This window comes from Anopheles funestus, chromosome 2RL, assembly GCF_943734845.2.
Source record: "Anopheles funestus chromosome 2RL, idAnoFuneDA-416_04, whole genome shotgun sequence".
NCBI lineage: Eukaryota > Metazoa > Arthropoda > Insecta > Diptera > Culicidae > Anopheles > Anopheles funestus.
The window spans coordinates 5,490,737-5,517,464 of NC_064598.1; the positions used below are offsets into that span (position 1 = coordinate 5,490,737).

Genomic DNA, 26,728 nt, shown 5'->3' on the forward strand with positions numbered 1-26,728 from the left:
CAACCAAAACTAACAAGACCCGAACGGAAGCCAAACGAGTGGGTGGACCCACACCCGATTATGTCCCCTTATTGTCTTTTCCTTCGGCACTGCCCGGTTGCGAGGTCACTTTCATCCCTTTTTGCTACCCCGTCCCTTACGGGCTGCCGCCATCTTTTGTCAATGTTTGTCGATTTTACGCTTCAGCTTCGAATTTTTAATGCAATTAGCAAAAGTAGATTAAAAATCCATCCTTTCATCCCATGGCACGATACCGACCGTAGGGCTTTGGCAGGTTGTACCTCTGCACGCCAACTCACGCATGTACTGTGCGGTATGTCCAGCAGGCGTCGAAAGCTGGTTTACCGGTTGTCCTTTATGCATCGATGGCAAACGCTACCAACTATGGCTGCAAAAGGCACATCGTTCGGAGCAGCAGCAGCAGCATTTAATAAGATTTTGTGGGATTTTCTCAACTGAACAATTGTGCAGAGATAGGATTAGATATTAGCCGTATGTATTTTTGCGAGCTCTCTCCTGCAATTTTCTCAGCTAGGTCAGGAACTTTTTTTTTGTTGAAAGGTATCGGAATGTATTTTCTTTTTCTGCATCACTGAATTTTTTCCCTGTGGCGATGGTAGAGTCGTGCATTCTGTGCACTTGATTTATGACTTTTAACTGCTGCTCAATGGAATAAAAATAAAACAGCTCAACTGTTTATAATCTTTTTGACTTCCTCTGAAATCGTTTATATTAAAAGTAAGGCGATATTCATCGAAAGAATGCACCCACTGCAGTAACTAAAGTGATTTTAAACAAACGAAAACTTCTATCGATTTCGCAAAGCAATTCTAAAGCTTAATCAGGACAAACTAGAGCATCCTAGCACGGAGTGTTAAACCGTCATTTTAAAATTATGCTTTTAAGGAGAATTAAACCCGTAGGTATACACCCTTCAACATATTTCGCCAACATACTTGTTCGTGTATTTTTTAAATTTTCATAAAAATATTTGTCTAATACATGTTTGTAAAAGTTCAAAAATACAGTCATTCATGTAGTATGCAATTTTGGAAAAATCCTTACTTTACAATGCTTGTTTGCGTATTGCATCTTTTTTATCATTCTATTTTAACAACACGATTTCTTTTTCTTTCGACTCAGTTGTTCCAAACGTAAAAACATAATTTTATATTTTTTTACTTAACTATTAAACATATTTGTAAGCCATCGAATTGTAATTTTAAATTATTCCAATAATAAATTACTGTAACGAAATGATTACCAACACCCTACCACTGTGCTGAGCGAAACGGCGGCGAAATCAGATTTTTTTTGTTAGGTTAGCTCGGGCGAAAACTGTCTCAGTCGAATAAAAAAATCAGAAAACAAAAACGCAAACAACGAGCAATCTCGAGCTCCTTCCGTAAATCGTAAAATGTAGGTATTAAATCAGTGCGTAGTGTACGGAAAATAGTAAAAAGTTGCATTTAGTCCATGCGGAACAAATTCCGCACATTGCCCGAAAGCGTGCACAACCGTAAAGGTGTTTCCCTTCGTCGTCATCATCACCATCATCCATTGTCGTCGTTTCAAGATTCCAGAACGGACAAACGATTGGGGGACAAACTTTTACGTCGGTGGTTGCCCTCTAAACGCCCAAAAACACGTATTCGTCACGATGGTCCCAATGCTGGTTCAGTGATTTTCGCTCGATGTTATGGGTTTCTTCAATCTGGCCACTGTAAATCGAACATTGCATTTCGGATGATTTCCTCCGCTCGTGCACACACATACACACGGTCGGGGGACGCTGCGGGTAGTAGCAGATAAGCGCAGTGCTGGGTTTCTACGTCGTTTCCCATAGCTAATGACCTGTTTTTTTTGGTTCCTTCGTCCACCGTTTTGCTGTGCGTTAGAAAGGGATTTAAGGTATTGAACGGTCACTTTTCCGTGGTCCACGTTTGACGTTGTTCCATCGGGTCAAGGAAACAGTGTTTTATTTCGCGAGTTAAAACCACCCGTAGCAAGTGCGTCGTGTGTACCAGTGTGTGGACTGTGTGCCTGTGACTGTGTGTATTGGTGAGCTAATAGAAAAATAGGAAAAGGAATTGCGTTCTGCTCAAGTAGCCTGACAAGAAATGACGTTTGTTGCTTCGATGTCGAGGTCGTTGTTGTGATCATCATTGTTGCAAAGCATGCATTGGTTTGGTGTAGCCCGAGAATACGACGACCAGCAAGGTGGTATCGAAACCACTTCCTCCCAATCTAGTGATGACGTAAAGAGGATGTATATACCACCTTCATAATTCATAAGCAGTACGAAGCAGCGCAGAAACACGCACCACGGGAATAGCATTTGCATGGCTGCTGTTGCTGACCCATTGTTGAGCGTATTTGCAATATGGAACCTGCTGGAAGGAACAGCAACTAACAAAGCTCATGTGTTTGTCTGTATGTGGCTATGACTCAGAAAGGGGTGGCTCAAACGAAAACAAAGCCTTGTATAGGGCGGTGTGGAAGAAAACAGCTGTAATCGGTAGTCTGTTTTCTTCGCCTGAACAAAATTTCCCTTACCCTTTAAAAAGGAAACATTCCAAATGCGTACTTCCACTGTCTAGAACGTCACAAATCAAAGCAGCTACGAGACAGTTCGAACGAGCGCGCGCTTGTGTGTGTGTTATATGTACATACATCTTCAAGGGCTGCTACGCAATGGTCCGTTTTCTTTATGTGTCAATATTTGCACCTCAAGAGCACCACCGCGCTCTGCGCTTTGTTATGGAAGGTTGATGTCGAGGAGGGTTAAAAGGGCCTTCAGCTGAATAACAACAGCAACAAACCACTCAGCTGTGTACCACGCGAAGGGTGATGCGCGCAACAATGAGCTCAATTTCTTTGCAAAATAGTGATCACGGTGATGATGATCACAGCAAAAAGGTGATAACATTCCACCAGCCTTCCATGGCAATGTGTCACACAGCTTAAAGAGGAAGTGATAGCCAACAACCGAAACACACACACACACACACACACACAGAGCACATCGTAATTAATGTAGGGCGGTTGATTCATCCGACATGCATCACGGAACTGGTTGGTTGGAAACAACCGACTAATCTGAACCACTTCTAAAACATGCAGAAGAAGTCAAAAAAACACGGAAACAAAGCAAATGTGCAGCAGAAAAACAAAAGTAAAATGCATCACCAGCGGGATAACAGAACCACGTTATCGGTTAGTTCCCTCGGGTGTTCGTGTTCAATGAATATTGTCGGATCTGTTCTGTGTGTTCCTGCTGCCCTATCGCAGTTGCCCCTCATCAAAGGGAATTTCAGCTACAATGCGGGCCAATGCGGTTCAATGGACCCATCGTTTTGGGATGATTAAGTCGGTTCCAATATCAGGGTATTCGGTACAAACGAATAAAACATTAATGATTCACAATTTCTTCAACTACTCCGGAAACACTATCGCAAGGCGCTTATGGTTGTGACCCGCCCAACCACTAGGCGCCCAATTAAACGTTTTCCGTACATTTGATATTCGTTATCAAATTACGCAACTTAGTACAGTTGTGCTTTAATTGGAGTTTGTTCGAACAATTCACGTTCTTTCCTTTTCAATCACCTGACGAATACGATCCGTCAAGCACGAAGAACGAAGATATGCAATGTTATCTATCTTTGAATGACCATATTTGATGACTGCCTTAGCGTCGTTCCGTTATAATCCTTCTTATCTCTACCAGCACCCGCAAGGCCACTGTTGTCGCTTTTCTTGAAGGCAATAGTTATTGACTTGACCTATATATGACGGCAAAAACTATCCTTCAGATACAAAAAAAACCTTATATCGTGACCTTTTATTTATCATTGCAGTTGATAGTGCAATCGTTAACATATTGTAAGCAGTAAGGCAAAAACTTACGTTAAAGTGTGCATTTTAAGATGGCTACCAGGAAAAAGGCACTTCTGAAGGTGATCGTGCTCGGCGATAGCAGCGTGGGAAAGACGTCCCTGATGAACCAGTACGTGAACAAGCGCTTCTCGAACCAATACAAGGCAACGATCGGGGCCGATTTCCTCACGAAGGAAGTGGTGATCGATGAGCGAGTGGTTACGATGCAGGTAAGATATTGATCGGCGTTGGAAAAGGTGGTTTTCAAAACCGTTCAAAAATTAATCTTTCCTTCCAATTTTTGCAGATCTGGGACACGGCCGGACAGGAACGTTTCCAATCGCTCGGTGTGGCGTTCTACCGTGGGGCGGATTGCTGCGTGCTAGTGTACGATACGACCGCACCGAATACGTTTAAAAATCTCGAATCCTGGAGAGATGAGTTTTTAATTCAAGCTAGCCCACGCGATCCGGACCACTTTCCGTTCGTTGTGCTGGGAAACAAAATTGATTTGGAAAATCGAGCAGTTAGTAACGGCAGGATTTAACTAAACAAAGCACGCGACCAATAATACGCCTTTTTAATATTGTAGGTATCTACCAAACGTGCTCAGCAGTGGTGCCAGACGAAGAACGACATACCGTACTTTGAAACATCCGCCAAGGAAGGTATTAACGTGGATCTAGCTTTCCAAACCATTGCCAAAAATGCAATAGCCCAAGAAACAGAGGTAATGTGCACTGCCCTTGTTAATTGTATCGTTAACTCGTACTCATCGATATGATGCATCTTTCGATTCTTCCCTTCTCTACGCAGGCTGATCTTTACAACGATTTCCCCGATCAGATCAAGCTGAACACACGCGACAGTCGGCCACGAAGCGGAGACAACTGCTCGTGCTAATATTATCGAATTAGTAAAATTGACCGCCCTCCTTCTGACCCCACAACAGCAACAGCAGCAACCACCACCAACACATACGAGACGGACAGTGGTGCATTCGTTGGCGCCCTCAACAATAGTAGCAACAGCAGCAGCTTTAGCAGAAGTAGCAGCTGTAACAGCAGCAGCGAAATCAGTGAAAGCAACAGCGATGTCAGCAGCAGCATCAATAGCAATAGTAACGACCATGACGGCGGTTGTACTACCGCAACGGACGATACCATCCTTCGCAGATGAAACCGACCCAAAAGCAACAACGCTCCGACACAGAAGGTAGATGATGGTTTACAGGCAAAGAACAGTCCCGTTCTGCAAAACGGGTGCAAAGGCATAATGGCATAGCCTGCAACTTGTAGCATATAGTACACATCAGGCTTAAAAACTAACTTCCCGGAGTAGTTTTAGTATGTTCTGTTTCTTTCTCCCTTGTTTTGCCGCCACCGTTTCGTGTTATTCACTAGCAAAGCAAAATGAGATAGTTGATATGCAGACGGTAGCAACAAAAACAAAGGCATCACATTTCGGATGGATGGACAAGATAGCAGTAAGATAGAGAGAGGAAACAAACACACTACACGTGGGTGGAAATTCGAACGAGAGGCTGCAATCCGCAATAAGCATACAGATTGATATCGGGATCGGGATATTTGTTTTTGTTTCGTTTTACCGTACTATTCACAGAAGAAAAAGAAAATTTATTCTAAAAGTGATGTTCTGCACTAGCAAAAGCTTGCTGGTGGTGTTAGCTGAACAAGAACAGGATGGAGAGAATTTGTGTTAAGCCCTTTTTGGAAGCATTGGAAGCACACATAGCCACTGATAAACGAACAAACAAACACACGTACACACAGTAATGTTATCTTCCAATATGACTCCCGTAAAATGGCTCGAAAGAGATGAATAAACAGTCTGTCTAACGCTCATCTCATCATCTATAGGATTAGCTTCGCTTACTTAGAACACGCACCAACAGATAACGGAGCGCAGATCAGATAGATACGTCGCTTGCAAATGAGTGTTTTGTGTGGGTGGGTGTTTGTGTTTAGTGTGTTGTGTAAATTTTCCTAAAAATATTGAAGGATAGTCCCGTTTTGACTTTTTTTGTTTTGTTTTGTATTGGGCAGAAAGGTAGGAGAACCATAGGAAGACACGTTTGCATTGTTACAGACTAGCTAAATTATGCATGATCGCGCATGATCCATATGGGAACCGCTCCAGCACGAAAATACGATACCATCCCCAGTATAGACAGGTAGCAAGGATGCAAACGACAACGGATGTTAACGGTTTACCGTGCAAACGACACCTGTAGAGGACACGTACTACTGGGTGTCTGGGTGGGTGATCGGTTCGGTTGATCGTGCAGACAGGCAGAAAGCTGGTGGCTGGTGGAACGAATATAGGTGAAAAGGTGTAGAAATAATAACGCCGTAATTGATAATTCTATCGAAAACCTTATACATATTACATATATAGTAAAGAAGAAAATTATATCTCATAGAGAAAAACAGATACAATATTAGCGGAAGTATGATTTTTCATCGTCTAATAACGCACGCGTCGTTTACTTCTTTTTGTTTTCCGGGGAAAATGGTGATGAATGGATACTCGGGAAAACATTGACCCCGGTCAACATATGTTTGCTTGCACACACTTGCGCATCCGATGTCACATCTCCTTTCCATTCATCCCATTTTGCCCATGGGAATGACCCACTACGGAATTAAAACACAAAAAAAATAGTTGAGCAATTGTTCCGGTTTTTCTTCCACACGAAATGCATCGTAAAACATCGTTAGAATGGATGAATCACTTGTCGTTGCGTTTGTTGTGTTTTGTTCATGGTTAAATTATTCGCAACTAAATCAAACCCAAAAACAAACGCTCCCAAAGGTGGTCATTTCGTAAGCGCGTTTGTTTTCATTAACCGGGTAACCGGGTGCGGTTATGGCAGAGAATAATACACACGCAGACACTCCAAAAATTCGAAGTGCACCCAATCGCGCCAATTAGATAAACGAAGTAAATAGATTGAAAATTGCATTATCGTACCACTTAAGATCCGGCAGAAGGGGCAAAGCTATTGATGCAAAAATTTGAAATATGCATCATCTCATGATCGGGACGATAGGATCGCAGATAGAAGCGAAGTATGAGGCATGTGGTGCGTTTTACAGGAATGCCGTAAGAGCTCCCAGAGAAAACAAAATGACACATTCGGTAAATTTTAGCTATGAGAACTAAACGTGATCGTTAGAATGATAAATGAACGCGATTAACGCTGAGAATGTGGCTGACAAACAAGTAAAAAAACAATAAACCTTTATGATAAATGATTATGGTACATTTGAGTTACTGAAACGCACCAACGATGAGGGATCAGCGTGTCAAGAAATGGAGCTTGATTGCTTGCCTTGTCCAATACCGCAATCGTTTGATGGGACTTGGAGAAAAGGATCGACCGAGGAAATTGTCTATCACATTTCTCAACATTGACTCTTTAGTGGACAATCAGATTCCAACAGGCGTTAAAGAACGTCCTTCGATCATCGTCATCATGGAGCATGGACAAACTAGACTCACTGGCAATGATCTGTTTGAATTACAATATTTAAGTAAGTATAAATACTTTCACAGTATGAAAATGCTTTCTATGGAGTTATAGTTTTCTTGCAATTGAATAATATGCAGAAAAGGTGGTATTTGCCTACATTTTTTACAGTTTTCTTGAACTCCATTCATCAGTGTGTTTCTGCTTGACGAGAAACCCTGTCTCCACAGTTGCTCCAACAAACTACCACAGTCGCTTTAAATCCCTTAACAAGCACTGACAGGAGCAAAATTGTTAAGGCAAGTACCTGTGCTTTTGCCGCCTGGGTCTATGACGTTTTGGAGAAAAAAAAGTCGGAAACACATCGACGGTGCGTAAAAATTACCTTTTATTTCATGTTTTCCGCCGCAAAATAAGTGTCGCAGCCGTAATGGAGGAAGCGAAGCTGGCCAGCCTGCTAAACAGCATACAAAAGACGCGCGATAAAAGTGTAATCTATCGTAATTTGGTCGCCATCCGGACGAACTTTGTGACGAACGACGGTGGGATCAGGTTGCTATCATCGCAAGATGGCATCAAAGTGTTGGTCGATTTGCTGAATAAACCGTACGAAAAGGTGATCGAGGTGGTGCTTAGCATACTGGGAAACTGCTGCACCAAGAAGGAATGCTGCAAACAGGTGCGTTTTTTGGGGAAATTAAATTTTCCACGGGTGTGTTTTCAGTGGAACACGGGGAAGGGGTTGTCGACAAGCGAGAGGTGTGGATGAGCAGGTGTGCGTTTACGGTGTACGATTCGTTTCTTCAATTTTAGGCGTTCGAATGTGGCATACTGAAACCGTTGATTTCGATCATTTCCAACATTCCCAATCCAAGCATCCAGTGTCGTGGGTGCCGGCTACTGGGTAATCTGGCCCAACATGAACCGATCAGCTACAAGATTGCGCGGGACAATGACACTACGGCATACGCACTCAGCAGCATCCTCAACGAGTCGGACAACACGGCCGTGCTGGTGATGGTGATTCGCGCTATACGACAGCTGTGGCATGAAAAGCCCTTACGATCCACCCTAATGGAACAGGGTTGTATTGGCAGGATCGTTAACCTACTGATACGGTTCGCACAGGTTGAATCGGAATCGGATGTGCTCCTGTCCGCTAATCAATCGCCGGACAGTGCCCAGCACACCAAAGCATCGTCCATCGACAACCACGACGAGGAAAAGGTGGTACTGAAACACTGGCATGCCCCGGACCGGATGGTGACGAAGGAAAAGTTTAACAACATCGTACGCAACATGGAACACAGCCAGCTGTGTGATATCGTCGGGTATCAGGTGATTCAGAACTACCGCTGGAAGGATCGGCTCGATTTCCAGCTGCCGAAATCAAACGAAACGGTGAAGCTGTTCGAAAGTGTGCTCAAGTGTTTGCAGATGATAACGACCACGGTCGTGCAGCAGGTGATCGCCGAAGTCTACGGTGAAGCAGGCGCCGGTCTGCACTGTCTCGTGTATCTTTGCGGGGAAAAAAGTCCGTTTCGTGCACTGTCGCTAAAGGTGGTATCGAATTTAGCCGCTAATCCGGATGCAATCGACAGGCTTACGGAGTGTGGCGTTATCAAAATGGCAGCTGATTTGATCATGTACGCCGACCTGGGTAAGTTAAACCGCAGAAAATCATGTAAAACGATTTTGACGGTGAAATAATTGAATTCCACCTTCCGGTTATTTTATTACAGACGACTCGGAGAAACGATACTGCATTAATATGATGTGTTTGCTTACGAAGGAGGCTTGCAACCGGGGTCACATCCGACGCAGCGGCGCACTGCAATCGTTCATGAAGATCGCCAAACAGTCGCACGAAAAGCGCGAACAGGCGATGATACTGTACGCGCTGTACCAGTACCGGTTCGATAGTTTAAGCAACGAAATTCTGCTTGCCAATGGACTCGTAAGCTTTCTCGTGCGCATCCTGAACGGCATCATAGCGGAGAAGGAGGTCGCCCACATACGGCACGACGAGGAGGAACGAGAGCGGAACTCGCACACAAGCGTGTTTAGCAAGCGACGATCGAACTACGCCAAGGCTGGCAAATTGCGCCGTAGCGATCTACTTTTCCATTATAAATCGGGAAATAATGGGTACCATCAGCAACAGCAGCAACAACATCACAAGGCTGCCAAACAGTCGAAGCTGGATCCGTACTGTTCGGCACCGGAATCCCCCGATAGTGGTAGCAGCGGGTATGCAAGCACCAGCTACGGTACGGTCCGCAGTCCTTCGATGAGTGTCGGATCAAGCCCTCCGCGTGTACCGGAAGATGAAGCGTTTGAGGACGATACGGAAGTTTACTCACCTGTGTGCAGCGATCACGAACAGGAGGACGAAACGGCGGTGTGTAATGATGGGACAAATGGCGATCAACAAATATCCGTGCTAGCCGTCGTTTGCCCTCCCAACGAAGCAAACCGAACCGAGGAAGATGAGCAGGAAGAGCTGGAAACGGTAGACGCAGCGGAAGAAACGAATGATTTCGATATGGTAGCATACCTCATCGAGGACAGTTCGAATGCAAAGTGGCTCGATGCGGTAGAGGAAAAGGATCTGCTCGAGGAGGACAGTTTAGGGCTGAAACCATCCAAAGCGACCCACCCGGAAGATTGCATCGATGATAATGAAATGTTTAAAATTGAGCTAGACATTGCTACGGCTAAAACCTTCGAAAAGTACCCGATGCAGCCGACATTAACGTTGCTGTGGTCCGTTTCGAAGTCCTTTCCCGCGATGGAGTTTGTACAGACGGACACGCTCGAGACGTTGCTCAAAATATGCAAACAAGCGAAGAAACCTCGTGGCCGAGCCTTCCAAACGTTGGCCAACATTTTGAAGCACGTCAATCATTTCCTACCGCTGTTGAAGCAAGACTTTGTCTTTCGGCTGCACGAGATGAAAAGTCCGTACCCGGCACACGGTGCCCGCTGCTGGAGCTGCGACGAAATGCGAACGGCTTGTAATGATCTGATGTCGCTGTTCGGTTCGGTGGGCGAGACAGGTTATGGGCAGGGTGAAATAGCGCACATATTGCGTACCGGCGAGCGAGATCTAAAGCTACGCGTGTCGATCATAGTGCTGTTTGTCGTACGTGACACGCGACTGCTTCACAAGCTGCTCTTCGACATGAAGGTGCTCGAGATGGTAATGGATTTTATACTGGACGAAGGCACCGAGCAGCAGCAGCAGCAACAACAGCGACTGAACGGCATTGCCTGTTGCGCCATTACACGATTATCACAGAACTTGGCCATTTTCGGCGAGGAAGAAGATACCGGCACACCGAGCGAGAAGCTAGAGGCGAAAGAATTCGACAACACCGTCACGATCTGTGACGAGTCCGCGCTGAGCGTGGACGAAAAAGTGATGTTCCGCGTTCGGAGCGGTCCCACGGCACCACAGGAAACGGTGTTTGTAAGCAAAGCATTACTGATGGAAGGCAGCGAAGTGTTTCGCCGCATGTTCGAGGGCGATCATTTCATCGAGTCGAAAAACAACGAAGTGCACCTGCACGAACCGATCACAGCGGATGGTTTGCGGTACTTTTTCTACCTCGTTCGGCTGCAAACGTTAAACAAACTGACCGGCATGGCACCACCGCCGAAGGTGATCGAAGCGAGCCTGGATGCGCTCAGTCTCGCGCAGAAGTATCTGCTGCCGACGATCGAGAAACCGGTAATGAACATCATCAAAACGCTGCTGAACGATGACTGTGTGCTGAACGTGTTCGAGTGGTCATTGAAGAACTACAACCAAGAGCTGCTAGTCGCATCGACGTACTACTTCCTCTACTCGGACATTAGCGGGGCGGCCAAATGGAAGCTTTACCGCGCGGCCAATCGATCGTGCTATCGGGATGAATGGAGACGGTTACTTACCGAAACAATCCTGTACCGCGTGCAACCAAATGCGGAGCTTTAAACCTGCTGCCCCGTTTCGTTTCGGCACGTCCGTCTCTGCTTTGTACTGTGATCATTCGGCGATGTTGCCGAGCTTCTGCCGACAAAATGCGTGTATGCGTGTAAAAGCTGGTTCGCTTTCGTTGTAAACCGTCGTCGTCGTTCGACGTTCGTTAAGTTTATTGTTCACTTAGTGATCACAGTTCGAACTGGTCAGCGCCCGTAAAGGGTTTCCATGCTTAGTGAAACGTTTTTAGCAAATGGCCACATACTGCCACCCAGTAATGAATCGATCACCCCGCCCAGGATGACCTGACGTTCGCTTCAAAATCGTTAACATACCAGATAGATGGGATGAAAAGCGATCGCTATGATCGAGTATGTGTTGACAACATTCCGATTTCCGGTATTCCTCCCCCGCCCCCGGTACTGTAGTTTTTATACCTTGAGTTTGTTTTGTAATTTAATTTTACGTTCAAGATTTTGAATTTACATAACGAAAACAAAACACTGCCCTTCCGTTTTTGCGTCTTTAGTACACGAACAAATATTCATCTAGCATATTTATTTGTTATCCTACAAACAGTCCTCGCACTTAAGTGATGCCGCGCGTGTTGGTTAGTAAGAATAGCATCATCGGGATGAATATATTTCCTTCCAATCTCTCTTTGAATGTTACGCCGTGTGCAGCATAGCCGGTGGTGTCATGTACTGGTTGTTCATCCGATGCCCATATTGGAACGATATCCGAAGATCACCAAAGCCACTGCGCGGAAGCACACCGCCAATCCATTCGAGCGAAAAGTAATACACCCGTTCCGGGTCCGGTTCATGTCTGTAGCGTCCCAGCTTAATGTACGTGCTGTAACAATGTGGTCGAATGGGTCTATTTTCCGGCTCCGAAAGTGGTTCGCTGTCCTCCGACAGTTCCAACGGTACGTAACGATCATCCGGTCCCTGGGTGAATTTCTTTTCGAAGCAAAGCTCAATTTTATCCGTTCGAAATACATGCAGAAGACTTTTGTGGTGTGTAAATTTATACATCTGCGATCGGTCACATTCCTGCTCCGTGGTATCATGTGCCGGTTCCGGTTGCCGTAAACGATGGCCAATGGAAAAACGTGCTCGCAAACAGTGGAAAAAATCTTCCTGTATGCGAAACGTTTGCACAGCCGGCTTACCATCCGTGTTATAGTCGATGACGGAGTTTAGCTGCTCTATTACGGACTCAAGCCAGCATGTGAAGGACAAATTGCATTGGGTTGCTTCGTAAGCTGGCATCGGTGAAACATTCTTCAAACCGCTCACCTGCTGCAGCCTATTAAAAATTATTCCATTCGATTCAAGCACTTTCATCAGTTTGCGAACGCTATAACTGCCGCGTGTAAGCTTCTCACGAGCCATTCTTCCAGAGCGCTTGAGTGCACCCTTTTTGGTTGTAATTCGAACCATCTTTTCTTCCTGCGAATTCTCGCCCGTTTCCGACACTGGCAAGCTATCTTCACACTCAATGAACGAAGGGCAGAAATCGATGCGATCCGTTGGATCGAGTTCGTCCATCAGTTCGATCTGACAGTCCATCAAATGGAGACTTTCTTCACCACCGGCAAATATGTCCGGAATGCAGGTAGTGGGCAGCAAATTGCGTGTCGTTTCATCGGTGACCGTGTTGCTGTTTTCTTCATCGTTAAAAAGTTCCATGTATTGTGAATTCAACATTGATTGCATTTCAATATGTTCGCTGGGCATCGATATGTACTCGGCATCATCTGTCGCGAGAAGATATTCGTACGAAAGCACCGAATTCTCACCATGAACACCATCCAGCAGTGCAGTTGATGGTGATATGGGTGATTTTTTGTCTACAAATTTTTCCAGCAGAGCAGTCCATCGTTCTCCGTATGTTTCTGGGGCACTCAGTAAACCAGCAGCTACCGCGCGCATATGCCAGCATTCGATTGGAGATGATTTATTCGTCTGACAGTCGCATTGAAAATGGGAAAATTTTTGATTCTTTTTTAGTGCAACTACATGAGACAGTCCGTACGGTGATGGCCAATGACCAACGACGAACAAATCACTCGATACACGCTGTACTAATGGGCCTCCCGGATGGCAACATTTTTCCCACAGCGAAAGCTTTTCCTCTTCCGAAACGGCGAGCGAATTTGTCGTTTCCTTCAGCAATGGTACCGCTTCTGCAATGGATTTACACGACGAAATGACTCTCAATAGATTTCCTTCATCAGTAATATCTCTGCCTTGGATGACAGTAAGGGCTGCAATTGTGCCATCAGCACAGATACTCGTACGGACGATGTTCCGCGAACCTTCACGATGGCCATCACGAACACTGTACAGCCGACCATTCGTATAACCCGTTTGATGCAGTTGTACCACAATCAATGTAGACGAAGAGCTGCATTGCACAGGATTTGGAATGTCCTTTACTTTTTGTTGACAAAGCTGATTTTTGCATCGAACAGCACGATTTCCGTTGAGCGATCCGCAATGGGAACATTTGCGAATGCCTCGCATTGTACGTCGATGATCAAATTTTAACTCCATACCGGTACGTTTGCCGGCATCAATGAAAGTGAAAGAACAATTTGTAACTATCGAATCGCGATCGCATTCCGGACGATTTCAAATACCATTTGAAGAAGCCGCAGTTTGTTTACACAATTTGTTTACGTGAATTTACCAAATGCTAAAACGTCACTTCAGTGAGGATTTCGATATTCGAAAATGAATAGAAGTTCGTTTGGATCGCATTTCCTTTTGTTTCCTCGGTACATTTAGATCCAAATTTGGACCCATTGCTTTAAAATGAAAATAATATAAAAATGTGTAATTGCCAATCTCGTTTAACCTATAATTCAGCTAATTTTTAAGTGGTAAAATTCATATTTAAAATAAGTGCTATTTTCGAAAAAGGAAAGCTGTCAAACATCGTGCCAGCGTGAACCAACCTTTTTCGCTTCCCATTTCGAATCCAGAACAACGAACTCTGGAACAATAGCTGTCGTTCTTGGTAAATTTGACGTCTCAAACAAAAAAAGCCAAACCGGACTAGAGATCACACGCCACAGCGCCTCGTTTTGTTTTCCTTTCCGTTTCGTCGCCCGGCAGCCGGTATTGCCGTCGGAAATAATCGACCGAATAATTTTTCACTACGTGCAACAGCATTCGCGGTGACGTGCAAGCGTTTCTACGACGCTAAAATGATGTTCCGGACTGCACTTGTGGCGGCATTCTTATGTGGCCTTGGCGTACACCTGGTACAGTCGCACCCCGGATCGAAATCGCAGGTTATCGAACTGGACGAATCCAACTGGGACCGAATGCTAACGGACGAGTGGTTGGTGGAGTTGTAAGTGCACCGTTCATCATGCTAATTGCATTTTGTTTGATCTAGAAGAAAAGAGAATCCAGACGCCGCGTGTTTCGTGATGCTACGTAGCAGATGTGTACTTCATGGAATGGCATCCACCCCTATGTTAATGATGTGTTGTTTTTTTCTTTTTCTCTCTTCACTTACCCACAGCTATGCACCATGGTGTCCGGCCTGCAAAAGTCTGGCTCCCATTTGGGATGACCTTTCAACGTGGTCGGACGATTTGAACATCAAAACTGCGAAGGTGGACGTGACGTCATCGCCGGGTTTAAGTGGAAGATTTTTCGTCACAGCGCTACCAACGATTTTCCACGTAATAAACGGTGAATTCCGCCAGTACAAGGGACCACGCGATATGAACTCGTTCATGTCGTTCATCGAGGAGAAGAAGTGGGAAACGTTGGAGCAGGTATCGGCCTGGCGCAATCCTGACTCAATCCAAATGTCACTCGTTTCGCTGTTCTTCAAGCTTTCACATTTCCTGAAAGTAAGTAGAACCCGCTGGCGGGTAAGTGTCCGTGGAGCTTAATCCACGGTTCGAATGTACCTCAGATCTTGTTTTTAATTTGATGCCTTTGTTTTTGATACTGAAACAAAACATTAATGCCCTGTACGCCCTTCTGTGTTGTTTAGGAGCTAAATACGATGCTGCTGAAGGAATACGGTTTGCCCGTCTGGGGATCGTACACCCTGTTTGGAATCGGTACGGTCCTGCTCGGTGCCATCTTCGGACTGATACTGGTATGCATCATCGACTGTCTCTTCCCACCCAAATCTGGCCAGCGGCAAAGCTTCTCCGAGCACAAGCAGAAGGTTCGCGCCGAAAAGGTACCGGAAGAGCTGCGCGGTGACGAACTGGTGGATGAGGATGAGGAAAAACGAACCGTCGACGATGATGGCGAGTATGACGATGAAGAAGAGAATGCTGAAGCGGACGAAAAGGAAACCTCCGAGGGTGAGAAATTCTCTGGCAGCGAAGATTCGGACGATGAAGAACCTGCGGCGGCCCCTGCGAAAGAGAGCCAGGACACGGATAAGAAATCGCAGCCCGAACCGGTCGCCGAAGAGAAGAAGGAAAAGACTACCACCAGTCCAGACGTGCGAAAACGCAAGCCAAGAAAGGCGGACTAAGGCGGGGAATTGGAACCCTTTTCTGTTTCGAACGCCGTTCGATGGATGTGTGCTTGCCTATGGGAAGGCAAATTATTATGCAAAGTGTTTTTGTTCTATGTTGCTGACGTCTCTGTGTCATCACCCTCGGTGGTGTGGTTAGTTATTTGACGACGAATGCTTTGAGCGATAAAACTTTCAGGATCTGTCCTGCTCAAGCAACTGGCCGACCGTTGGTGGCCAAACTCATCAACGAAGTGTCCGTGTAAAGATATTTTGCATTTAGTTTTGCATCAATACTTTCCAATACTTTCTACATTCGTTAGTGTTTTTTTTTTCTTTCTCTACAACTTTTTGCAACTTACTTCCCTTCTTTTTAACAACTTTTTTTGCTTAACATTGTGTACATTTAATATAGCTGATTCTACTTACAGTACGATACGATGTTCGTGTATTCCTATTTGGTAGCCGCGAACTTTTTACGAAAGTCCGTAAGCTACCCTCGATCACGTTTGATATGTTCGCAAACAAAAGCTTCTGTTTGAGAGATTGCAAAAGGGAATAAAACGAAATCTCACACAACATGCGTGGATAGGAAGTATCGTTTCATAAGGATATCATACTCAAACCAGGTCAAACAAACTAAACCGTTGGGCATTCTCTGCCCAAACTCACACACACACACATATATGCACGAATCAGCTTGATCTCAAGTTTGATCACTGTTTAAAAAGGACAAATTTAATGATTTTCTTCTACATGTTTCATTTGATTGAGTAACACTTTTAACGTGATCTGTGAATACACCCTCTAATAACTTAGTGTTCGTTATCCTTGTTCATCTTGGACTGTGGGGTTCAAAACCGTGAAGCCGCCAGATCCCATGGATGTAAAAGGAGCATTTGCCGAAGCGTCGAAGCGCACGAAAGAAATGTAACTTAAATTCATCACGAGATTTTTTTCGAAATAAAGTCACGATTTGCTAGTGATAAGTGGAACCAAAAGAATAATTCTGCTGTTTGTGAATTCTTTACTCTCAACTTCAGTGCTAAGGCGAGCAAGAAAGAAAAGGCCAAATATTATACCACGAAAGCATGCGGACAGGGAGCAAATGCCAGAGGAAAGGTTGTTGGTGTTGTAAACTGGTAAGTCATATGGGTATTGTCCAATGAGTAAAACATGTGTCATCGAGATGTTCGATTTGTTCGTATCAATAAGTTTAATAGAAGACCCTTTATCTTTATCAGTACGTAAAACTAAATAACAATTGTGTCCTTGCAGTGAACACACATCCATACACCATTATAAATCACCCGTTACCTGTATGTATTCTTCTTGTCATGTCCATTTCATACACTAAAGTTTCCCTTCAGCTGATTAAAGTACGCCATGTCGGCGGGGCTTATAGAGGGGATGAACTTTTTAATCGCTTCTTTGAAATCTTCCTCCGTTACGATCACCTGATCCGCACTGAGACCCTCCTCGATGGAATCTGCAAAAGAAACAGCATGCATCAGATCACCGTCCCCGACTTAATAGAACTGGAAACTCGTCAATCTCGTACTCTTACCTCCTGCAATGGTTTCTTTAACGGTGCGCCGTACTGCACTCAACCAAGCATTCGAACAGATCGAATACATATCCGCACCGGTCATATCCTGCTGCAAGCATTCGGCGATCTTTCGCAGCGTTAGGTTCGTCGCCAGCCGGAAACGTCCCGTCACGGCACGCAGTACACTTTCCTTATCTTCCACCGTACAGCTCGGACCAACGTACAGCAGCTTATCGAACCGTCCCGGACGCAACAGAGCTGGATCAATTAGATCTGGACGATTTGTGGCGGCCAGTATAAAAATTTGCTGTCCCGGATCCTTCGATATGCCGTCCATCTCGCTAAGCATTTGTGAGACCACACGATCCATTACGCCACCGGAATCTCCGCTCACACCGCGATTCGGTGCCAATGAGTCAAGTTCGTCGAGAAACAGCACGCAAGGTGAAGCGGTCCTTGCCCGTGCGAATACTTCTCGCACATTCTGCTCGCTCTGTCCGACGTACATGTTTAGCAGCTCGGGTCCCTGCACGGAGAGGAAGCTTAAGTTGCACTCGGTCGCGACAGCCTTCGCAATCAGCGTCTTTCCAGTGCCCGGTGGGCCGTACAGCAGTATACCCGACCGGCGCATATTCTTCCCCATTAGATGCTTGTGGCGCAACGGCAATCCGATCGAGTTTTGTATTTCCGACTTCAGCTTTGCCAAACCACCAATCTCCGACCACAGCACCTTCGGTACTTTCGGTGCACCGAGACTGTCCGAGAAGGTAGATTGCATGCTTTCCAACGACTCGAGGAAATGTTTCGACTGTACCCGTGCGTCTTTGGAGCGACGCCACGCTTCCAGGGCATTCCCGTACAAAAGCTCCAAATCGGACAGTGTGAACCCTTGGCTTTGTTCGGCAATTTTATGCAGCTGTCGGCTGGGAAGTCGATAACGCTGGGTTAGGGAGATCCAACGTAAAAGGTCGTACCGTTCACCGGTGGTTGGTGGATGAAGTTGTATCACCTCCAGAAACAGCGAGGTCAGTTTGGGTGTGTTCGATTCTTTCTGGTTTGCAATGGCCACTACCACCACTGGATGAGAATACTTCCGGCTGAAAAGAGTGGATAGTTCCGCCTGAAAGGAACCCGTTATACGCTGATCCTCGTGGCCTTCGTTGTCGACACCGAACACTTCAAAGTTTTCCAGACAAATAATCAACGGCTCGCATACCTTCGCCTTGTTGAAGGCGCTGCTTAGCTTCGTCTCCGTTTGGGAGCTAATGGAGGTCATGATTTCGCTACAATCCGCATAATAAATAGGAATACCGAGTGCACTGGCAACTGATCGTAGCACAGCCATCTTGCCGATCCCACGTTCACCGCGCAGCATAAACACCGGGTAAATTCCGTTCTGCACTAATCCATTGTTTTCCATCTTCATGTACGCCTGCAGTGACGAGCGCAAGGAGTCGAAATATTTTCGCAACCCGAACGGACAGCTGGGTCGCATGTTAGGTCCATCGAATCGTTCCGGAAGCAAAAAGTTATTGTACGTTGTCGTTTGCTGCAGTGTCGTAAGACTTTTTTGCACGATGCCGCTCATCTCGAATCCGCCGGCAGTTGAATCAAGGTTGAGGCATTTGAACCAAAGTGACTTCATGTGGGCCAGTATAGCGAAATTTTTCGTATAGAAAGTATTGCCCAAAAAGCGCTCCGTCAGCGGAACCTGATAAGTGTGGTTTCGGTAGAGTAGCCGCGGTGTTTCAAAGTAACGTCCCAGGATGAAATCTACCATGTCCGAGCTCAAATCGTACGGCGTTTGGTAGATAAAGATGTTCGCTTTCGCAACAATCGCTGGCAGATGCTGACCTTCGGCGATACGTTGTAAACGACCGCGGTATCGTTCTCCGCTGCGGGTGTAACGTTCGTTAAGATTTTCCACCAGATTCTCCTTGACCCAAAGCGCTGTTATAGGCACATCCGGATGCGGTGCTATTTGGCAGAGTAAGGACACATCCTGCTTGTTCAGTATGATCGATACGAGACTTTTGCCAGGCTGAGTTTCCGTTGATTCCGTTGGTTCCGTTGATTTTGCTACCTTCAAGACAAGATTGATCCAATTAATTTCGTGTTCCACCACATACTCCCGGAACACGGTTGGCGATACGAAGAGCGTATGTTCCGAGTTCACTAGCTGGTTGGACTGAGCCTGCTCGAACAGCACATTCGGTATGGGTTGCAGGTAAAAGTCTAGCGAGCGTAATTTCAGGTCAAAACGAAGCTTTTTGAAACCCTGCAGCAGGACAAACACCGGAAAATAGTAGGCCGGATAACGTGGAAAGCGTATCCGAGAAATGTACAGCAGTAGGTGCCACCGTCTGATTTGATTTTCCATCATTTCCAAAGGCCTAATTTTAGCACAATTACACAGCTTTGAGTAAGTCTCTTGTTCACTATAGTTTTGTGCTGAAAATAGTGGCGAAAACTAACATCATAAACTGGCACGATATGGGATAGTAAACGGTGGAATGCTTTCCATAAACGGAATAAAAACAATCTTTTCGGGCACAGCTGATATCTGTCACGCTCGTGTGTTTGAAACGTCAATAGGAGCTTTTCAAATTTACATGTTAAAACCGTTCTCCATGCCAACGAACTTGATTTCAAAATGAACAAATGAATCACAAAAAAGTTTACCTGCATTTTCTTTTATTGCAAACCCCAGTAAGCTATTTTAATACAAAATACAAATATAAATATAAATAAGCCTTCCCAAAAGTCCCCTGGAAGCAATGAAATCATCACCAGAAAAAATAGTACTTGCTAGGTAGTTAATGAATATTGATGTAAGCAACTTTTCTCCGTTTAATCGACACGTTTCGGCCCATCGCCAACTTTCGTGTGAATGATGTAGCGTAGCTGATTCGGTTCTTCAACCGCGAACGACTCCAACATCGAAGTAGGAACCGCTTGGATAGCTGGCTCATAATTCGGAATGCCTTTATAGTACTCCTCTGTCGTACATTCATTAAACGGAAAGACACGTCGTATGATGGCCGACACTTCGGCAACATCTTTCTCCAATAAAAACAGGCATGCATTCGGACCAGCGTCAAAACTGTAGGCCACTTTTACGGGTGCATTTTCCCCTGCCAGCTTGTTGATTTGATCTACCATGCGGACTATTGAGCGTGACACATCGTTCATGTAGAAGCAGGGTGGATATGTGTCCAAGCAGATGGCGTGGAATTGATTACTATCCTTCATGGCAATGCGTCCGAAAGTGTCAAAGTTCTTTTGAGCGATGGCCTACAAGTAAGGGAAAATACGAATTATCCACTAGAAGGAATGTTTCCATGTTATTTCTTACCTTTTGCACCAACTCCACACGCTCTGGAACACATACGGAAGCACGATACTTGAGCAAATCTGACGTTTTAACACTTGTGGCCATTCCTTGCGTTGAAGCGGTAGCTTTTTTACGATCGCTCACGACTAGGATAAGTACATGCATTTCCGGCCAGGCTGAAGCCGGAGCTAGCTGAACTGCCAATGAATCCGTACCATCAGCACGTTCACCACGAGCCCACTGTACGTAACCGGAGTAAAGACTACGGCATGCCGAACCACTTCCCATGCGGGCTATACCACTCAACTCTTCACTTTCGATTCCGTAAAGCGTCGCCAATGTGTACACTGAAATTGTATGGAATGGAGTTTTATTTCCATGGGCAAACAATGCACACGTTTACGAAGCTTTTACTAACCGAAACAAGCATAGCCTGCCGCACTCGAAGCGAGCCCTGCAGCAGTGGGAAAATTGTTCTCCGATTCAACATGAATGTTCCAATCCAGTATCTCGGGATTCGAGCATTTCCCAGACGCTTTAGCTTTCTTACGTACTGTGAAACAAACACAAAACAAACCCAAATGTAAAGACCCGAAAGATTTGCTGACAAAGCTTCCCTTTTACCTTCCTGCAGGCATCGTTGAATACGTGGATTGTCGAAAGACTCTTCTACCCCGTTTAGGCGAAGCACATTCTTTACTATCTCAGGACCGGCAGTGATCGTTGTTTTCGTACGAAGCTGGAAGTGAGAACGTACAAAAACGCCATAGGCAATCCCATGAATTATTTAACATCTGTCTTAGATGCTGCATGTCTTACGTGGTCCGTCGAGAGGGTAACGCTGATAGAATCGTTTATCGGCAAAATCAGGTCATCGTCACGCTTTCCCCCTAAAAATGTGTGTACGAAGATGAACAATTGTGCACCTCACTTCGATACATCGATATTATGGAAGTACTTACAGTATTTTATGATGGCTATGTTTACCGGTGCAATACATGTAACGGAAGTGGACATACTGCACTACTTTGCAAATCGTTTTACAACTTAAAAAACAGTTAAATAGCACAAAAACTCTTCGAACACCAGCAGCTTATTTTAACCCACTGTTGGCATTTGGTAGCTCTTCGTTTAGATTGGCAGGTTCAGTTCGTCAGTGAAACGTCACACACGTAAACAAACGGTACTCTCTCTCTTTCTCTTCTCTCTCTTTCGTATCGGTTTATTTGTTTTTCGCGGCAAAATGTTTTACGACTTATGTGCGCCACATGGTCCTTGTAATGCAAGTTGTAAAAATCATATATTCAGCATTGAAGCATATTTTATATTCATTTTAAGCTACAGCTAAATAAAAGGTTTTGTTGTTTTTGTAGTACAAAACACTCTTCACAAGAGTTTTCTCTCTCTCTCTCTCTTAAATCTCTTAATTAGGATGGATACAAAAACGATCGGAAGTTCTTTTTTCGGATAAAATCAAAAGCGTCCACATGAGTAATAGCTTGTGCTTCTTTTTTATACATTTAAAGCTGATTTATTATTGCCCTAATTAGTCTACTTAATTACTGAAGCTGATCGCAACCTTTTCATACGTGAACATTATTCGTGAAATACTTTGTTCAAGGCTAAGTACCTGCCTTTAGTTAAGTTTTATATTTATGATTCACTTATGCACAATATTACTGGAAAGTGATCAGAAATGTATGTACAATCACAATTACTAAAGACGGCTTTATGCGTTTTTGTGTTTTGTTGAGATATAAACCGATGAAGTGATGTTTACGATCGTTTAATCGTTTTTTCCGTGAATAAATAACCGATGGCGATGAGAGATGTTTTCTATCAATAATAAATACTATCGTTGAAGTACGTTTTAAGCGATCAATTAATGTTAAACGTAGTTATTGATAAACTTGGAACGAGAAATTCTATTCGGAACTTTGTCTACTTCTGTCTTCTGTCTGGCCGGTTACGTTTGTATCCCATAGTAAACGTACTCTTTGCACCATGTCATCGTGTGATCCTCATTGTTGCAGCACATGGGGAATACCATCGATGACTTTGTTACTTTCGAACAGCGCTGGCAAAGCTCGTTAATGTCCTCCTGTGATGATGGAATGAAAAAAAGAAGGAAACATATTGAATAAAATAATGTACAGTTCGATCAATTATCAGAAGATCCTGGTGACTTACATCTTCGAAACATTGTCGCATCCGATTATAATCTTCGTCGTAGTAATCCTCGTAGTCTACGGATCTACGGTGGTGTTGATGGTTCGGATTGTGTTCGCGGATCCTTTCGGACGAGGCTGTCCTGCTACGCAGAAGATCATCTATGATGCGCAATTGTTTACTATGCCGTACATTTGATGGTTTTGCCGTGATGTGTGGCATAAGGCTAACCAGACAAACTATCACCAACACCAGCCGAAGGGAATTCACCATCTATGAGAGAAGAAAAAGGGAACAGAAAAAAAACATAAGCTCTATGCCACAGAAAGACAAAAAACGCAACTCATCAGCAAATAAAAGATCGATGTAACGGTGATGATCAGTCTGAAGGTTTGAGTCAAAGTCCAGTGTCGCAAATGCCAACCGCATGGCACGGCACACTGCAAGTCATGGGTCAGGTTGTGAGTAAACAATCTCACGGTGGTCATTTGGTTTCTTTCGCGCGATTTTGATAAGCCTTCACTTGTTGGGCAATCAATTTGAATCATCTTCCCAAAGAAAGCAAACCACACACGGTGGACGAGGATGTGTGCATGTGGGTGGGTGGGTGTCTTTGATCTTTGCACTACGCAACATTTCCCCTTTCTAGAGAAGAAACAGGATCCACCCTCGCAGTGACATTCGCATGTCTTTCAAGTGCATCGCTGAGATTGCAGGCACTCCCCCACTTGCTCAGGTTGATAAGACGGTGTTCGGATCGATGGCCGAATAAACATCAAGTTTCCCACACGGTGACTAACGCCACGTCCAGTCAGTCGATCGTGTGACCTGTGCGTGTTCGTGGAGTTTCCCAGAACTGTTCCAAAATGGTGGCATCCAACCACATGTTGCAAGGAAGTGCAGCGAGAACATGACAACAGTCCACTACAAACACTAGCAAATACATCTCCATGGTATGTATGGTGACATGGTTACTAACATCGGATGCACTGAGCACATGATAAGCAAGCGCCAGGGCCATGACACAGTTTTCCCCCTTTCTTCGCCATTTTGTCGACGGGGTAAACAACACGATCCCCCACAGGATTCAGCGACCGGACGCACTTAGCACGCTGTCTCCGTGTGGGATCTTGATTTGTCCAAACCGTCCACGTAGCTCCCAGCATCAGCTGACTGTACATCATCATCACCTTACAGGAGGAGATCATCGTTATACTCATGACATCACTTCTTGCTCCTTCGTAGGTTATCGTCGATCCAACAACAAATCCAAAGCTAACGAGCACCAATTTCATCACTCGTCTAAAGATGCTGGGCCAAAGGCGCCCCCTACCAGATCCCAAAAAGTTCCCCAAAAGGAACACACACCCATGGTCCGCAAGTGTCAGTTGCTAGGGGCCAGTTGTTATGATCGCTGTGAGACGAGAATTGTAAGCCATGATCACAAAAACTTACGCTAATCTTGCTCAATTGGACCATTGGAGCACCAAAATTGGTGCCCTCCAATGACGTCATGAAGTCAGGCGCTGTTCAAACTTTCGGCACATGGCGATCGTTTGTGGATACTACGTCACCCGAGCCGACATTGGGATGGGATACGCTTATCAACGACCGGATCCGGAACTATCATCACATCTAAGTGTGTGGTGTACTGCACAGTCATGATAAGCTGAAGCTGACCATGCTGACATACTGACAACGATCAAAACAATCAATCAGCCAGCACCATGTGGTCAAGTGCATTTTAGTAGCGCCAAACAAATACAACCTCGTTCGGCCATTGACAGCCATTGCGTGGCGTTTAGTGACACCGTCACCAGATGAGGTCAAAGCCTTGCCAGAGGGCACATCTCTAACCCTGTACCTAGTGCTCCCTGTCCGGATAATGCAGTGTAAACACCGGGATCACATATGATGCAAAGTTCCTCACGTGATATAGGGAGAGCATTCCGCTTGAAGATTGTCGCTGATAAGAGATCACCGCAGAAGATAAACCAATGTAATCGCGATCACGAACCGCCAGCAGGTGTGAGAATTGCAACACAATTTCATCACATTGCATACGAGCATTAATCGCATCACGCCGACTGATAAGGCCCTCATCGTCGTCCGATCAGGCTAAATCGTCTGGCGAGGGGCCTACATTTGAAACAATAATAATGACTCAAGGTGTGCAATTAGGACTCCATACTCCCCACGTCCAGGTGTTCCATTACAAAGCAATACAACAGCTGTGCGTTGTATTTAAGGATAACGCACAGAGGGCTGTGTGTTGAGTCATAAAGGCCACTCAGTCTATATCAGGGCCAGTCGATAATATGCGCACGGTGTTACGTCGTTGCTCGTGACAAGCATTCGTCAGACCGGCCGGGATGACACACCGCCTCGTTGTTTGGGAATATCTAGATTTATCTGCCAAACGGTGCGAGCCTCCCGGGTGCATTTCTTTTTCGCGTGCGCAGATAAGACATTTACGCATGAGATTTTTCTAGTTTCGTTTAACGCCTTTCTGGGGAGTTTTAGAGTGGCCCATTTTTACTCGTTTTTGGATTTTACTTTGCTGTTTGCTATCCATTTTTTTTATTTTTTTTTTTTTATTCATAAAGAACGGCCTGGCCGTATTGCTAATTGCTATCCATTTATTGGAATCCAAAACAAGAAGACAACGTAAGATTTTCTAACATTTCTAACTGGGAGACTGATAATCATTTTTATTTGTAACATTGCCAAGAGAATTGCCAAGTCTGTCAAAGAAATGTTCTAGAAGAATCTGCAATTCGATCGCAATAATTTAGGCAGATTTAGAAAAAAAAGTTGTTGCCTTACACGGTTTGGTAACTTATGCTAATTAAATGATCCGAAGAGACAAGGAGATGTCTTTACTTTAAATCATTTCATTGACTTATCATTCTTGGTTTGTTGTGTTTAAAATATTTCCAACTTTTGCCTATACTTAACTGACTTAAACTATTACTTGAATTTTTCATAGTTGAAACAAGATTTGACTCCGTATCTGCTTTATGAACTGTACTAGCTGATCTTCCCATTTGCTGGTGACGTTGATGCTTACCTTACTGCTTTTATACTCCATCTTCACAAACAATCTTTTCTTTTCTTTTACTGCTTAAATTCAGAATATCCTTATCGAACGCACTCAGCACGTTAATGTTGGGTTTTTTTAATCTTTAATCACACTTGCACTTGCACCGGGGCACTTTAATGAATCCTTTCGCACTTGCTTTCTTCGTACAACACACTGACTGTCTCCGAGTGGGCACCGTCCCGATCGAACGCTATCAATGAAGTGAGCTTGCTCGTTGACGGTAACCGGCAGCACTATTTATTTATACACAACCGGAAAATACCGCTCTCGGCCACCGTTTCACAGTTTCTCGCACCACTTGCTCGATGTTGTAGCTCTATCTCTCGTACTCATCTGCTGCTAGTGTGCGTTTAAAGAGTGGAGGTTCCGATTGGTTGCGGCGTTGGCGCCCCCATCCGTTATCTTGTAGCTCAGTTTTTTGGAGAACGTTGCGCACACACCTTCTGCTTGCATCCTGCGCGACGTCCCGAACGGGAGACACTTGGAAGCGGTCGCATAACCTACCGGTCTCGTGCGAGAATCGTGATCAACCCGATTGTTGGGTTCCAAAGCGGGAATTCTGGAAGGGAAGAAATCGACGCGTTGTATGGCACGATGCTGCCTAGATTCGGAATCATTTCATGTGCCCAATAGTGGACAACTGATTCCGATCACGTTGCACAGCTTGTAAGATCAGCGGCACTGATTAGTGATACTGGATTCCCATTAAAGCGAAGGGAACTCCCAAGCATTGC

The 26,728-nt window shown here is 44.9% G+C and overlaps 7 protein-coding genes across 12 annotated transcripts; 3 read left to right on the top strand and 4 right to left on the bottom strand.

Annotated features, from left to right (window-relative positions):
• Positions 1-1,294: 1,294 nt before the first annotated feature.
• On the top strand, positions 1,295-6,377 carry LOC125774881 (ras-related protein Rab-7a). 6 transcript variants are annotated; one of them, XM_049445240.1, is made up of 5 exons: positions 1,295-1,419; positions 3,861-4,109; positions 4,187-4,405; positions 4,472-4,609; positions 4,696-6,377. In XM_049445240.1, exons 2-5 carry the CDS (start codon positions 3,930-3,932, stop codon positions 4,780-4,782), a joined length of 624 nt encoding a protein of 207 aa, XP_049301197.1. In that variant the 5' UTR covers positions 1,295-1,419; positions 3,861-3,929; the 3' UTR covers positions 4,783-6,377. The 6 variants fall into 6 exon arrangements, with proteins under 6 accessions (XP_049301197.1, XP_049301201.1, XP_049301198.1 ...); XM_049445244.1 differs by lacking the exon at positions 1,295-1,419 and adding an exon at positions 1,508-1,525; XM_049445241.1 differs by lacking the exon at positions 1,295-1,419 and adding an exon at positions 1,783-1,911.
• Positions 6,378-7,605: 1,228 nt separating this feature from the next.
• LOC125774832 (uncharacterized) lies at positions 7,606-12,007 on the top strand. The gene is made up of 3 exons (XM_049445114.1): positions 7,606-8,051; positions 8,186-9,032; positions 9,115-12,007. The coding sequence occupies exons 1-3, from the start codon at positions 7,803-7,805 to the stop codon at positions 11,349-11,351; spliced, it is 3,333 nt and encodes a 1,110-aa protein (XP_049301071.1). The 5' UTR covers positions 7,606-7,802; the 3' UTR covers positions 11,352-12,007.
• On the bottom strand, positions 11,851-14,045 carry LOC125774842 (uncharacterized). Its single transcript, XM_049445148.1, has one exon. The coding sequence runs from the start codon at positions 13,895-13,897 to the stop codon at positions 12,005-12,007; it is 1,893 nt and encodes a 630-aa protein (XP_049301105.1). The 5' UTR covers positions 13,898-14,045; the 3' UTR covers positions 11,851-12,004.
• A 262-nt stretch (positions 14,046-14,307) lies between these two features.
• LOC125774867 (thioredoxin-related transmembrane protein 1-like) lies at positions 14,308-16,846 on the top strand. Its single transcript, XM_049445222.1, has 3 exons — positions 14,308-14,702; positions 14,877-15,213; positions 15,360-16,846. The coding sequence occupies exons 1-3, from the start codon at positions 14,554-14,556 to the stop codon at positions 15,855-15,857; spliced, it is 984 nt and encodes a 327-aa protein (XP_049301179.1). The 5' UTR covers positions 14,308-14,553; the 3' UTR covers positions 15,858-16,846.
• Positions 16,847-17,054: 208 nt separating this feature from the next.
• LOC125774836 (peroxisome assembly factor 2) lies at positions 17,055-19,896 on the bottom strand. Its single transcript, XM_049445123.1, has 2 exons — positions 17,407-19,896; positions 17,055-17,328 (listed from the first exon to the last, which is right to left on the bottom strand). The coding sequence occupies exons 1-2, from the start codon at positions 19,769-19,771 to the stop codon at positions 17,186-17,188; spliced, it is 2,508 nt and encodes an 835-aa protein (XP_049301080.1). The 5' UTR covers positions 19,772-19,896; the 3' UTR covers positions 17,055-17,185.
• A 175-nt stretch (positions 19,897-20,071) lies between these two features.
• LOC125774865 (diphosphomevalonate decarboxylase) lies at positions 20,072-22,132 on the bottom strand. The gene is made up of 6 exons (XM_049445220.1): positions 21,685-22,132; positions 21,542-21,612; positions 21,347-21,461; positions 21,141-21,275; positions 20,744-21,069; positions 20,072-20,682 (listed from the first exon to the last, which is right to left on the bottom strand). The coding sequence occupies exons 1-6, from the start codon at positions 21,737-21,739 to the stop codon at positions 20,239-20,241; spliced, it is 1,146 nt and encodes a 381-aa protein (XP_049301177.1). The 5' UTR covers positions 21,740-22,132; the 3' UTR covers positions 20,072-20,238.
• A 95-nt stretch (positions 22,133-22,227) lies between these two features.
• LOC125774889 (uncharacterized) lies at positions 22,228-26,287 on the bottom strand. The gene is made up of 3 exons (XM_049445257.1): positions 25,962-26,287; positions 22,913-23,164; positions 22,228-22,823 (listed from the first exon to the last, which is right to left on the bottom strand). Exons 1-3 carry the CDS (start codon positions 25,980-25,982, stop codon positions 22,689-22,691), a joined length of 408 nt encoding a protein of 135 aa, XP_049301214.1. The 5' UTR covers positions 25,983-26,287; the 3' UTR covers positions 22,228-22,688.
• Between the last annotated feature and the right edge of the window lie 441 nt (positions 26,288-26,728).